This window comes from Ochotona princeps, chromosome 4, assembly GCF_030435755.1.
Source record: "Ochotona princeps isolate mOchPri1 chromosome 4, mOchPri1.hap1, whole genome shotgun sequence".
NCBI lineage: Eukaryota > Metazoa > Chordata > Mammalia > Lagomorpha > Ochotonidae > Ochotona > Ochotona princeps.
In genome coordinates this window covers 88,394,840-88,409,469 of record NC_080835.1, presented here as the reverse complement: position 1 = coordinate 88,409,469, position 14,630 = coordinate 88,394,840, and the positions used below count along the sequence as shown (strand labels likewise).

The 14,630-nt window shown below is 36.1% G+C and overlaps 1 protein-coding gene across 1 annotated transcript; it reads left to right on the top strand.

Annotated features, from left to right (window-relative positions):
• Positions 1-4,284: 4,284 nt before the first annotated feature.
• Positions 4,285-11,104, top strand: LOC101527212 (nectin-3-like). The gene is given in 4 exon segments (XM_012926906.2): positions 4,285-4,342; positions 9,766-10,414; positions 10,416-10,739; positions 10,741-11,104. Coding segments are annotated over 4 exon segments (1,200 nt in total). The 3' UTR covers positions 10,910-11,104.
• The last annotated feature ends 3,526 nt before the right edge of the window (positions 11,105-14,630 follow it).

Sequence of the window (14,630 nt, the reverse complement as noted above, 5' to 3'; positions counted from 1 at the left end):
AATATTAATAGTAAAGTAAAACCAAATCACAAATTCTATCGTATCTGGTACGATGTAGTGACATCATCCCTTTTTGATATTACTGCCTGAATCAATGGCTTAGAAAATACCTGAGAAACCTAAAGGACAATCTACAACATGTCTTCCAGTCTAAAAAGAAGTCATAGGGCCTGGCGTGGTAGCCTAGTGGCTAAATTCCTCAGCTTGCACTCACCAGGATCCCAGACTGACGCTGGTTCTAATTCCAGCAGCCCCACTTCCCACCCAGCTGCCTGCCTTCCTGTGGCCTGGGAAAGCAGTCAAAGATGTCCTAAAGCCTTGGGACCCTGTACCAACATGGGAGACATGAAAGAAGCTCTTGACTCCTGGCTCTAGGTCAGCTCAGCTCCAACACTGCAACCACTTGGGGAGTGAATCATCAGATGGAAGATCTTCCTCTTTGTCTCTCCTCCTCTCTGTATATCTGATTTTCCAATAAAAATAATCATGAACAATAAATAACAATTATAATCTTATTCATATTGAGGGAAATGAAAACAGATAAAAGTAATGCAAATACTGATTATAATTTTGTTCATTTACTGGTAAATGCATATTAGCAAAACTTGCAATGTAATCATTCTAAGTAGTGTATAAATATTAATTGCCTTCATTTATTATTATGACTACATTTAAAATATACAGAGCTATTAGAAATATGCACCACCATAATCTAACGATCATAAGACACCATGTGGATAAATTTCTCTTTAATATGTGAGGAAAAATGTATTCCTTGTACTGTTCTAAGCATTATTTTATTTCTTGGTAAGTTTGGTGCTGTTTGCAAGTGGAAAGTTAAAGAAACAATGAGCTTCATGTCGTCTTTTTTAATATGTTTAGGATTCAGGTTACTGCTTGACAATACAGAAATTTTGATTCAAAACCAATCAGAGGTGGAGAGAGTGATTCACAACCCTTAAAACCCACTGACTTTAAAATAAATATAACATCACAAATAAATAACCCACTGACTCTGAAATAAATCTAACATAAATACGTTATTTCACATCGTATATTGACTTCAAGAAAATATGCAAAGTAAAACCACAGTTTTAAACATTATACACATTTTTCTATTTTCTAAAATAATGAATTGTATAAGAAAAAGGAGAAATATGCTTTAAAATTCTATATCTAAGAAAGAAAATAATGAACACAATATCTTATACAGAGTAGCACTTTGCTAAAATGTGAAAATTCTTAATTGACAATATCTCATATCTGATCCGAAATATGTCCAAGAAAACTTAAAGATAGCTGAAGATGAATCCATGTCTTTAACCATCTATTTAAAAAACCAACTGGAAACCATAATGCTAAGGGAAATGAGCCAATCCCAAAAGGTTAGATACCACATGTTTGACTTAATTTAAGATGATATGATGTTATGTAAACATGTTATGCTATGTATGTTATGTTACATGTTGTATATAAACTAAAATTGAAATGTCAATGAGGTGGTCACAGAATGTGGTTAAGAACTCACATTTATTTTTAACATACTGGTTACTCAATACTATGTCAATTAATTCCATATTGATGTAAATTTTTACTGATGGTATGTTGGAGCTTTTAATTGATCGGGATGATATTCTGCTGGCTCTGCCTTCAAACCAGAGAGGGTCTCCCTAAGAAGCCATTGAACTTGACTGGACAGTAAGATGCTGGACTCTATGTTTGGTATATGCTTGCAATGAGGGAATCTCAACTGAATTTGAACTGTGGTTATGCAACAAGGTGGAGGAATCCACCATGGTAGGAGGGTTTGGGGAGGGGTGGGGAGAATCCCAGTACCTATGAAACTGTGTCACATAATACAATGCAATTAATGAATAAATTTTAAAAAAACCTACACGAAGTAACTCACCTCCCAATGACCGTATCAGTTTCAAAATAAGTACCCAAGAAGGTAATAATCTAAGTCACAATTATGTTATATGATGCAATTTATACTCTGTTTTTTTTTTTAATTTATTTTATTTTTATTACAAAGTCAGATATACTGAGAGGAGAAGAGACAGAGAGGAAGTAGAGCTGCCGGGATCAGAACCAGCGGCCATATGGGATCAAGGCGAGGACCTTAGCCACTAGGCCACACCGCCGAGCCCAATTTATACTCTGTTGATGAATAGTCTAACAGCACTAGCTGAAGGATGGCTATTAATCACCTAAGAGTATAATGTGTTTTTACAGAAAATCGCCAACGCTCTGACCTGTGGGAATAATGGACTAGAACAAATCTAAGTAATGGTAAAAGGAAGGGCTTGACTATATATGGCTTATCCACTGCTAATCCTACCTAATAGGACAAACTAAATAGTCTTTTGAATGAACTACTTAACCGGATCTATTTTGTAGCACATATAGATAATATTTCACGCCTAAAGGGGAATGATAAAGATTGCAAAACCTAAAGTCCTTTGATCTTTTACTTAATTATGAAAAGTAATGAAGGTAGTTCACAAAGATTTAAATACATAATTTTTTTCAGTCTTCATTCAATCTTTTCTACAGAAATTTCTGATGGCTACTTAAGTAATAAAAATTATTTGAATAATATTTAGAACTTGACATAAGTAAAACTAAAGCAATGCAAAGCAACAAAACATTCTGCCTATCTTTGACACTGAACCAATGAATTATGATTATCTCTGGCTTCCAGCATAAATTTGATCAAAAGAATAATATCCATATTTTATTACAGGGAAAAAACAATACGTTTAGATATTTGTGACATATACATTACTATAATTCAGAATGTTATAATTATAAATATAACAGTTTTAGTAGGTATCGACACAAGTGTACTACATAGACCAGAGAGCCATGGTCAACAATTGGGGGGGCAAGAGTCCCGAGTGACATCCATATTGTACATAGATGTTCTATTGCTATTGTTAGTAGCGGGGAGTGGATGATTTCCCTAATGCTGTGTTGGTAATTTCAGCCCATCTCTGTCACGGCAAAATGAGACTGTGCACTTCATCAATCTGGTCAAGTAACTACAAGTAGCCTCTATGCAACATCTCCTCAGAGTGTTGAGTCTTCCGAGCCATTCCCTCCCCCGCACTCAAGTACTGAGTTTTCAGAGACAGAATTAGTAAGTGCCATGAAACCCAGCTACATTCCATACCCTTGGTAGTTCCAAAGCCTATGCAAAATCTGTAGGTTTGCAGCATTCCTGTTCACAGGCAGTGTTCTCTGACAGTCACAATATGTAAGTGTCTCAATCCTGCAGCAAACCTCCTAACAATGGTTCATCAAAACTGCCCTAGCAAGCTGTCAGGTAGAAGAAAGCCTTGTTGGGGAAAACTCTAGAGGGGGAAAGGGGAGAGAAGCTCACGGCATCCCTTCACGGAGCCACGTGGATGCCCTGTTTAAAACCAGTGTAGAGCCCAAATTTAGCTCCAGCAGAAAAAGGGTCAATAGGATGCCTGCAGGCAGAAGACCTTGTGAGATAAGGAGCTGCAGAAGACCATTGCAAGATAGAGAGCTAGGAGCCGTTGGGTGCTTTCCAAGAGCTAGGAACAGTAAGCTTCAGTTTCCCAAGTTTCTATTTTACAAAAGAAAGATAAGTTTCCATTTCTCAGACATTGAGTCATTCTTGAAGACTGCTTTAAGCAAAGGCAGCTCCTGTACCAATCATAGCCTCGTGTGACTTAAAGGTGCCAATGGGATCCCTGTAACTATGCATCTGCTTCTGTAACCCCGCTTCCTGCTTCCCATATCCTATAAAAAGACCCAGCTTGTGCAGCTCAGCGCGACTCCTTACTCGATCAAGCGGGAGCGCCCACGAGCCCGTGTGAAATAAACCTTGCCTCATGCGTGATTGCATCTCTTGGTCTCCTGTCTCGTGTCTGCCGGAGGGCTCCGTTTGTCGTGGGGCGAGGGGCCCCTGGCCCCTCCCCACTCGGGTTTAACACCAGGTGTCCAGGCTGCAAGCAAATTAGGGAAGAACTGAAGAGTTCTGGTAACAAAAATCGCCAGAGGAGGAGGGGCAGCTGCAGCCTTTCCCCATTCTGCCCTGAGAAGGCATTTCTCCAATAGTTCTTGGTTACCTTGGCTGAGGCTGAGGAAGAACTCAGTATAACCCCCTTCTTTTACTGGAGCTAATGGGACACAGTGTCCCCACTAGCTATTTAGACTGGACTCAAAGTCAGTGGGCACCACAGATTTCTGCCATCATCAACAATACCAGCTGTGTTTAGACCACGGTAGTCTGTGCTCACTGTGGTCTCAGAGATGGTGTTCCCCGCACTGGCTGTGGAAGTCACCGATAGGATTCTGCTGATTGGTCCATGTTTGTACACTGTCCTTGTTCATCCACAGAGTCTCTGTTAGGTTTGTAAACTTTCACTTAAACTTTCTCTTCAACTGTTTCCTCTGTTTCTTCCGTTATTTTTCTGGTATCTTCCTGATTAAATTCAGCCACCTTGGATATCTCTTGAGAGTTTTCGTTTGTTTTATTTTTTTAATACTTACACCTAATCACAAACTGGTCAATGCATTTGTTCTCATTGTTCACGATCAGATAAACTCCCTCCCTGACCTGATTCATATGCTTTTCACATTAGACAATGCCACACTTTTTGTGCAGAATTATATATTCAGTTGAGAAAACTACAAATTAATATTTTAGAAAAATATTCATATTTAGCAGATATAAAGTATTACTCAAAATATTTTTATTAGTTTTTCACTATTTAAAATTTTTATTAATAGGAGCAAAATACTGTTTCATGTGGTATAGCCCTTGAATTTAACAAATATTTCACAATTTCATTTGGAAACACTAAGTATACATTTGTGGAAAACTGATTTTCATTGACATTATGTCTTCCAACACATGGGTGCTGTATGCCAGATATTTAAGTTTTCATCTTTTTCCTTTTGCTTTGTGGATTTAGAAACAGATTTTGTCCTTGCCTTATTAGCTTTACACCAAGCTTACTGCTGATCTGTGTGGGTCCCTACTTTCAGACCACGGAAGTAAAATGACAATTTTCACTCCCCCAATATTTACATCCCCATAATCTGCATGGATTTTCTCATTTGTTCTTATCATTACTTAGCATGTGTTCTTGTATATCTGTTACCCCCACATGCAATCACACATCCACGTTTGCTGTCTTGATCCTGCTGAAAAATAAAAACCTCTTCAGGCAGAAATCTTCTTTTAGTCTATTTTTATTATACTTAAGAGATTTGCCTTATTCACAAAGATTGCTAAATAAATATTTGTCAAATCAAGTAATGAGCCAAGAAAAGCCAAGACAAAGCAAAAATGTGTAAAGCTTATAAGGAGGTTGACAAAAATTAATGAGAGATGAGACCGGGCATATTTTGTAACTCAGAGTAGGATATCTCAGTATAAAAATAGCATCATAGCATATGGGGAAGTGTCAGACTCCTAATTTTAACTCATACATTTTATTTACACATGAAGTCATCAGTGTTTATTTGCTTGGCTTGTGAGTAATATTTATGGAAACAAGGATGCTATTAATGCCCAAATATCATAATGGAAGGTATTCAACAATCAACTCAAATATGACTGAGATGCATACTTGTTTAGAGACTGCAAAATCACATAAATATGGGCTAATGCATAACACGCTGAAAAAAACATATATCTTCCAGGACTTTCTTCTACAGACATCATACACTTATCTAAAACATTTGGATTTCATTTAGGTCATTGTTTGGCTAAGTTATGCAGACACCAATTTCATAATCATTCATTTAAGGATTGGAAGGTAACTTAATCATGGTTCTACATAACTTTTAATACTATCAAAATTCTTTATACAATAAGAATCTAACTTATGGCAGTAGCAATTATTACTTACATTGTATAAATTCCAGACTGTCCTAATTTCTTAATATATGTATGTATATATATATAGCATATGTGTGTATATATATATACTATTAATTGTCTACTTATCAAAATATTCATTATTATTTTCTATGAAAAAGGAAACAGGCAAGAATGTTGCAGCACATTCAAATTCACAATGTTAATAAATTATTTTACATGTTCTTAAATACATAAAAATTCAGTGTATCAGAGCATTTTATGTAAATCTAGATTTACTTTAAAAGTATGTCTTTCATGATATGCTTGCATTTATCTTAATTGCACACGAGTCTCTTTTATTACTTTTGAACTTTTCCAAATCTTTTACAACTCTATCAATTGATGCTGTAACAAAATTAAATGTATAATTCAATTTACATTTTTGTAATTACATAATTACATTTTTTGAGAATATGTAACTTCATTTTTCTCTAGTTATATAGTTTTTCAATATGGGATAGTGTTAAGAAAGTATATTTTTATCTTTATCTCTATCTATATATCTTTCGTGGTTCTCCAAAGAAACAAACAGTATTTAGAAGTGTATGTGTGTCTGTGTGTGTGTGTTTGCATATTTTCTAATTCTCATTGCTGTGATTACCATTCTCACCAGTATTATTGCTATAATTTTGATGACTTTATCTACAATGCATTATATCACATAATTATAGAGAACAGTGAATCAAATTTGTAGTAGGCTGAAGATTTATGAGAACATAAGGAATCATTCCAATAAAAGGCTGGCAGCGAAGATATCAAAGAAAGCTTAAGTTTTGGGTGAGATTCAAAGGTAGGTTGCCATGTAATCCCCTTTACTCAGTGAAGAGTCACATTTATGTTCGTTCTATTTAAGGGTTCAAATGATTGATGGAGATATATTACATTATGGAGCACAATATTCTGTATCAATTCAAATGCTAATGTTACTCAACGATATTCTCACAAAACAGCTGGAATATTTTTTGAGCAACTATCTGGGCACCCCAGAACTCAATGAAGCTGACACATATAATAACCATTCTCCTTTTCTTTTTCTTTTTACTCCTTCCTTCAATCCTCCTTCCCTTCTCCTTCTCTTTTCCTTTGCCTTTCCTTCTTTTTCCTTTTCATTTTTCTTCCTTCCTTTTGTCTGCCTTCCATTTCTTTATTCTTTTTTCTATGAATCAATTGTCTATCCTTTTTTCTTGTCAGATTTTGATAACACATAGAATATTTTGAAGCAAAACTCCATGTTCCAATTGAATCACTTTCAAAAATGACAAAATTTTATTTTCTATTACTGTTTTCATAGCCAAGTGATTGCCATTATGTTTCATTTGTTTGTCTCAAATCTAAAATATCTACATGAAAACAAACTGGAAAATGGGTACAAGTTAGACTATATTTTTAAATTTTTTGGAGCAATGCATTCTCTAAAAATCCCCGTCTTTGCCTAAAATTATTTTTTCTTCTATCTTATAAAAGAAAGTGTGTTCTTTTAGTACCTCAGTGATACATCATTTAGCTCTCATTAGCTTGTACTATGTTAACAGGTTTCTCCTGTTTTACTTCTGCTTAGCGACTCCACAGATTTTCTTGCTACAAATGTTTTATAGCTTGCACACTAATTCGAACAAAAGAAGCAATATTTTTGGATATTTCTGAGATTCAAAAAGAATTGTTTATGTGTATATCTCCAAGAGAGAATTCCCATCCACAGATTAAACTCCCAAATGTTGCAATACTAGATGGAAGCAAAGGAGAGATGATTATAATCTGATTCTCCCAATTACACCAAGTAATTGAGCCATCGATGCTGCACCCCATACAAAACACATATAAAAATTATCAAATCTGCTACTTGCTCACCTTGATGATCAACCAAAAAGTGAAAATTTCTGTTTAATCATCACCCAGTTTGTTGAAAGTTAAGAATGGGGCTGGTGCTTTGGCACAGAAGGTTAAGACACTGCCTGCGATAGCAGCAACTCACACTAGCACTGGTTTGTGTCCTTGGACACCACTTCTGATCCATCTCCTTGCTAATGCACGTGGGAAAGCAGAAGAGGATGGCCCAAGTATTTAGGTCCCCATACCCACATGGGAGACCCAGAAGAAGCTACTGGCTCCTATCTTCAATCTGGCCCACCATGGCTGTTTCAATTATATGAGGCCAGAGTCAGAAGGCTGAAAATACCTGTCTCTCTAAATCTGAACTTCAAATAAACAAGCACATCTTATTAACATTACTAAATAATCAACATCACAGAGTACATTTTTGTATTTTTCCTACTGTAATCTCTAGTCCTTCTGTCCCCACCCTCATCATCAAAGACAACCATTACCCTATATAATTGGTAATTTTTATTTAAGTGTATTTTCAGAGACAAAAGATTCAAAAATAGTTTTTGGAAATACATAGATATTTAGCATCCTTTACTGATTTTCTCCATATGGGAACATCTTGAAAAAAACCCATACCACTTATGTAACCCTTATGCACAATCTCTGGAACCAAAACTGTTTAGAAAGTTGGCATTTTTTAAAAAATTAATTTATTTTTATTGGAAAGGTGGATATACAGAGAGGAGGAGAGACAGAGAGGAAGATCTTCCTTCCAATGTTTCACTCCCCAAGCAGCCGCAAGTGGCTGGAATTGAGCTGATCCAGAGCCAGGAGCCAGGAGATTCCTCAGGGTCTCCCACGTGGGCACAGGGTCCCAAAGCCTTGGGCTGTCCTCGATTGCCTTCCCAGGCCACAAGCAGGGAGCTGGATGGGAAGTGGAGCTGCCAGGATTAGAACCAGTGCCCATACGGGATCCCAGCACATTCAAGACTAGGACTTTAGCCACTATTATACTGTGATAATTGAAAATGCAAAATAAATTATGCTCTCTGGAGGCAGCAATACAATCATGGACTTCATGTTTCACAGGCACTTTTTTGTATGAAATAAAATTTCGTAGGGTAAATTTTTCTGCTTGTGAGATATTGTCACCATTCAAAAAGTGGATTTTCAGCCACTTTGCGTTTCAGTTTAAGGCTGTTCAAGCTGTACTTGAAATGTACAGCCAACATACAATGGCAATGGTACAGAACATTTCCTTTATCACAGAAATCCCTTTCTTTCTCCCATCTCCACTTATTTTCCAATCTCCAGACACCCTTCTACATTCCATTTTTTAAATTTCTTTTCATCTCATGAGTAGTGTTTAAATGGAATCACATACTGTTTAAATTTCTGGGAGTACTAATTGTTTTCTAATGCAGCAGATAAAGTTGTCTTTCTTATGGCTGGCAACCCAGATGGGCACCAGTTCATGTTCCAGTTGGTCTGCTTTGGATACTGGACTCTGGTAATGGCCTGGAAAAGTTGCAAAAAATTTTCCAGGTTCTCTGTTTCCAACATGAGAGACATAAATGATTCTCCTGGCTTCACACCAGTTGTTTCATGGCTAATGTAGTAATCAGGTGAGTGAATCAGCTGATGGAAAACTTCTCTGTTTTTCTAACTCTGACTTTGAAGTAAATAAATATTAGTAAAGGAACAAGTTTGTGGTTTGACTTTTAACTTAGCATATTTCTCTGAAGATAATGCAAGTTACCGTCTGTATCTATAGCTGGCTTCTTTTATATGTTAATAGTATTCTACAGGATTTAAGAATCCTAATCTGGCTATTCATTCACTCACCTAACAGCATCTGCTTTAGTTTTAGTTTTTCTGCATTACAAATTAAATTGATCAAACATTCGTGTGAAGTTCTTCAAATGAATATGTCTTCAATTTTCTGTGACACTTTTTTTTCAATGGTACGAGGCCCGCGGCGGGCTTGCGGGAGCTGGGGCGGTGCCGACGCGACTCCCTGCGAGCTGAGCTGAGCTGAGTTGAACCCACTGTGAGCCTGGTAAAAGGGCCTGATTCTCTAGTTGATGGAGGAAATGAAACAGTAGCAGCCATTTGTATTGCAGCCACTGGAAAACCAGTTGCACGTATTGACTGGGAAGGTGATCTTGGTGAAATGGAATCCACCACTACTTCTTTTCCAAATGAAACAGCAACAATCGTTAGCCAATACAAGCTGTTTCCAACTAGATTTGCTAGAGGAAGGCGAATTACTTGTGTTGTAAAACATCCAGCCTTAGAGAAGGATGTTCGATACTCTTTCATACTAGATATACAGTATGCTCCTGAAGTTTCAGTAACAGGATATGATGGAAATTGGTTTGTGGGAAGAAAGGGTGTTAATTTGAAGTGTAATGCTGATGCTAATCCACCACCCTTCAAATCTGTGTGGAGCAGGTTGGATGGACAGTGGCCTGATGGTTTATTTGCTTCAGACAATACTATTCATTTTATCCATCCACTGACTTTCAATTATTCTGGTGTTTACGTTTGTAAAGCGACCAATTCTCTTGGTCAGAGAAGTGATCAAAAGATCATCTACATTTCAGATCCTCCTACTACTACCACCCTTCAGCCTACCATTCAGTGGCAACCCTCAACTGCTGACATCGAGGATGTAGCAACAGAACCTAAAATTGCCTTTTCCATTATCAACCTTGGCAACAATTAAGGATGACACAATTGGCACAATCATTGCTAGTGTAGTGGGTGGGGCTCTCTTCATAGTGCTTCTGAGCGTACTGGCTGGAATATTCTGCTATAGGAGAAGACGGACGTTCCGTGGAGACTACTTTGCCAAGAACTACATTCCACCTTCAGATATGCAAAAAGAATCACAAATAGATGTTCTTCAACAAGATGAGCTTGATTCTTATCCAGACAGTGTAAAAAAAGAAAACAAAAATCCAGTGAACAATCTAATACGCAAAGACTATTTAGAAGAGCCCGAAAAGACTCTGGAACAATGTAGAAAATCTCAATAGATTTGAAAGACCAATGGATTATTATGAAGATGTAAAAATGGGAATGAAGTTCGTCGGCGATGAACATTATGATGAAAATGAAGATGACTTAGTTTCACATGTAGATGGTTCAGAAATTTCCAGGAGGGAGTGGTATGTTTAGCAACCACTAAATGTGATTTAACTATGTACAATGTTTCATTCATACTTGTTGATCATTTTCAGATTGTTCATACTTTTTCTGGAGGAAGAATAAGCTTTTTCAAGTTGATTTTCAAGCTTACTTTTTATATTCTATTCTGACAAATGAAAATGTAAAAATCTAGATTCAGTGTATCTGAGCTGCTTTACAGTTTTTTTCAATGCTGTACTACTGTCTCAAGATTTAAATCTGAAGATTAAATATTGACATGAATGTCAATATGAGTATAATCTGAAGGAAATTATTCATGTCTTTTAAGCATTGTACTAAAAAACATCTGTTTACTGATTTTTGAACTTCCTTTTCTATTGTGACCACTGTGTCCTTGGTTTTTTATTTTTGTGACAGAGGTAAGCAAGAAACCCAAAAGTGAGTATTTAATTTGTGTGTTTAATACAAATAATTTGGCAAATTGGGGGGAAATTTCCAAATTTAAGAATTATGCTATTAGTACTTATGACTTTGGAAGCATTGCACTATTGTCTGTTAGAACTTTGTGTATGTTTACTGTATGTATGACTTGCTTGTATGCATGAATAGTCATATTAAGTGCCAGTTTATTAAATTAATTTTTTAATACCAGTGATGTGCACAGCTAATGGTAAGAATATATGAAAGTCTTACTATACTCTTAGTAAAGATGAAATTATATTTTTGCTATTTTTTGTACATAATTATTTCTTTCATGTTTTCAGCAGTTTTTGCATTTTTGTATTCACTTTGGCATTTTATTTGATACTGCTTAAAATATTTCATTGATACAATGAAGATGAATGTAACTCTTATTTTTCTAGCCACTCTATTAAAATACATCAAAACTTCGATAACCTTGGAGTTAACTTTAATAATGATATTTCTTTGCATTTTAAAGATTTGGTATTTTGTCTTGTGCCTAATAGATTTTTTGATTATTATTAAACCAGCAAGATTTTTCAGTAATAAGTATTGCATCTCATAGCTATATACAGGGAAGTTTAGCAAACAACCAAGACTACATTCTTTGTATTAAGGGAGTGTAGAAAGTTCAATATGTAAGTTTAAAATTGAGAAAAACATTTTTTTTGTGGGAAACATGTATTTTGTTTCTTGCAGATAGTCCTGAAATGAAGAAGATGGACAAGTAAGAAACTAATATCTGGAAGTAATCAATATAAAATGTGAGAAGGAAAATAATACCTATATTGAATTTTTAATTCTGATAGAACAGATTGAATTATTTCTCCTATTTGTTAATTCAAAATACACTGTTTATAAAAATTTTTCTCAAAATTTGGCTATTATTGTTGGAGCTTAATCTTGGCTTGTACCTGTGATAATTTTTTTTACCAACTCACTTACTAGGTGTCATTTCCAGTAGTCATTAAAGAAATATTTAAATAAAAATTAAAAAAAAAAATTTTCTGTGACACTTGTTAAGGCATGCAAATATTAGCTCATATGATAGTGGCATGTTTTCATTTCTCAAGAAACTGGCTTTTTTTCTTCTTTTATGGAATATGTGATCATTTTGCATTCCTATCATCAATGTACTTATGGTCCAGATTCTCTACGTACTTACCAACATGATTTTTTTGAGATTTATTTATTTATTTTTTATTGGAAAGGCAGATCAGGCATATTGAGAAAGGAAGAGAGAGAAAGATCTTCCATCTGCTGGTTCACCCCCCAAGTGGCCGCAATGGCTGGAGCTAAACTGAATCAAAGTCAAGGTCCAGCAGATTCTTCTGGGTCTTCCATACAGCACCAGCTACTGTAAAGAGGATTTACCCAGTAGGCTATGCACTGGGCCCTTAACTGAACTTTATATAATCTATAAGACTTAAAGACAAAGGTTATATTTTTTGCCTATAATTGTCTAAATTCTGGAAAATAACTTATTTAAAAGGCTATCTTTTTACCCGTGAATTTGTTGGGCCCAGCGCAGTAGCCTTTGTGCACACCGGGATCCCATATGGGCTCAGTTCTAGTCTTGGAGGCCCATTTCCCATCCAGCTCCCTGCTTGTGGCCTGGGAAAGCAGTAGAGGACAGTTCAAGCCCCTGGGACCCTGCACCCATGTGGGAAGCCAGAAAGAGGCTCCTGGCTCCTGGTTTCACATCAGCACAGCTCTGGCTATTACAGCTACTTGGGGATGAATCAATGGACAGAAGAGCTTCCTCTTCATTTCTCCTCCTCTCTGTATATCTGACTTTCCTATAAAAATAAAATAAATCTTACAAAAATCCTGAATTTGTTATTTCATTTAGTTCCACTCATTCTTTCTATCTTTCCTTCAGTATGTCTTGTGTATCAATAGCTACTGATTTTAAAATACAATAGACTTACTTCACTCACTTTATCCTTACTATTCAAAATTAGTTTAGCTATTCTAGTCATTCACAAACATTTTGGAATAATTCAACATGTGTTTACCAAAATGTTAATGGAATGTTGGTATCAAACTAAATTTATATATTGAATTTTTGATAATTGATACTTTACATTTCTGAATCTTCTAATCCATGAGCACTATGTCTCTGTTCATCTAAGATTCTAGTGTTCTATTCCATTATTATTGTTGTTTTCAGCCAGCATACAATTCTTTTTTTTTTTAAGATTTATTTTATTTTTATTGGAAAGGTGGATATACAGAGAGGAGGAGAGACAGAGAGGAAGATCTTCCATCTGATGGTTCACTCCCCAAGCAGCCACAATGGCTGGAGCTGAGCCAATCTGAAGCCAGGAGCCAGGAGCCTCCTCTGGGTCTCCCACATGGGTGGCAAGGTTCCAAAGCATTGGGCTGGCCTCGACTGCGTTCCCAGGCCACAAGCAGGAAGCTGGGTGGGAAGCAGGGCCGCCGGGATTAGAACCCATAAGTGCCCATATGGGATCCCAGCACGTGCAAGGCGAGGACCTTAACCACTATGCCATTGAGCCAGGCCCAGCATACAATTCTTAAGCATACTTTGTTATATGTATTTCATTAAGTGGTATTATATTTCAAATTACAGTTTGCTCACAGTTTGCTTATGATAGCCATTTAAAAATATTATTTAATCATTCATGTTTATATTACATTCTGTGAAATTGCCAAGCTATTTCATCAAATGTTAGATTTTTGTTGGTTGGTTGGTTTGGTTTTGATTTTTTGATTTTTTTTTTTTTTTTGGTTTTGATTTTTTGAGTCCTTGAAACTTCTACACAGATAATCATAATAATACCTAAATGACGTTTTTTGTGCTTCTTGCATTTTATAATAGCTAAATCATTTGTTAAAAAGGAAGGAAGGAAGGAAGGAAGGAAGGAAGGAAGGAAGGAAGGAAGGAAGGAAGGAAGGAAGGTCGGGAGAGCGGAGGGGAGGGAAGGAAGAACATGGCAGTGAATGAAGACAGGGAGAGCAGAGAGGGCAGGAGAAAGGGGCCAGAGAAGGCTGTCAGGGAAAGACAGAAGGAAGTACTTAACATTCCGAGATTTTATCCATGGACTACATTGAAAATGTTTTCTTTGTGGTAATATTCTATTATTATAATCACTGAAAATCCTGTTGGAGTAATTATCATGCAATTACAGTGGCCATTATATTCTATTTTATCAATAATTCCTTTCAAAAATAAACTATATGGTTTAATAAAAAAAATGTGTTAGGTAGATAGGCAGATTCCAGATATTCTGGAAGAAATTATGATGGGTACAGAATTTTGTTA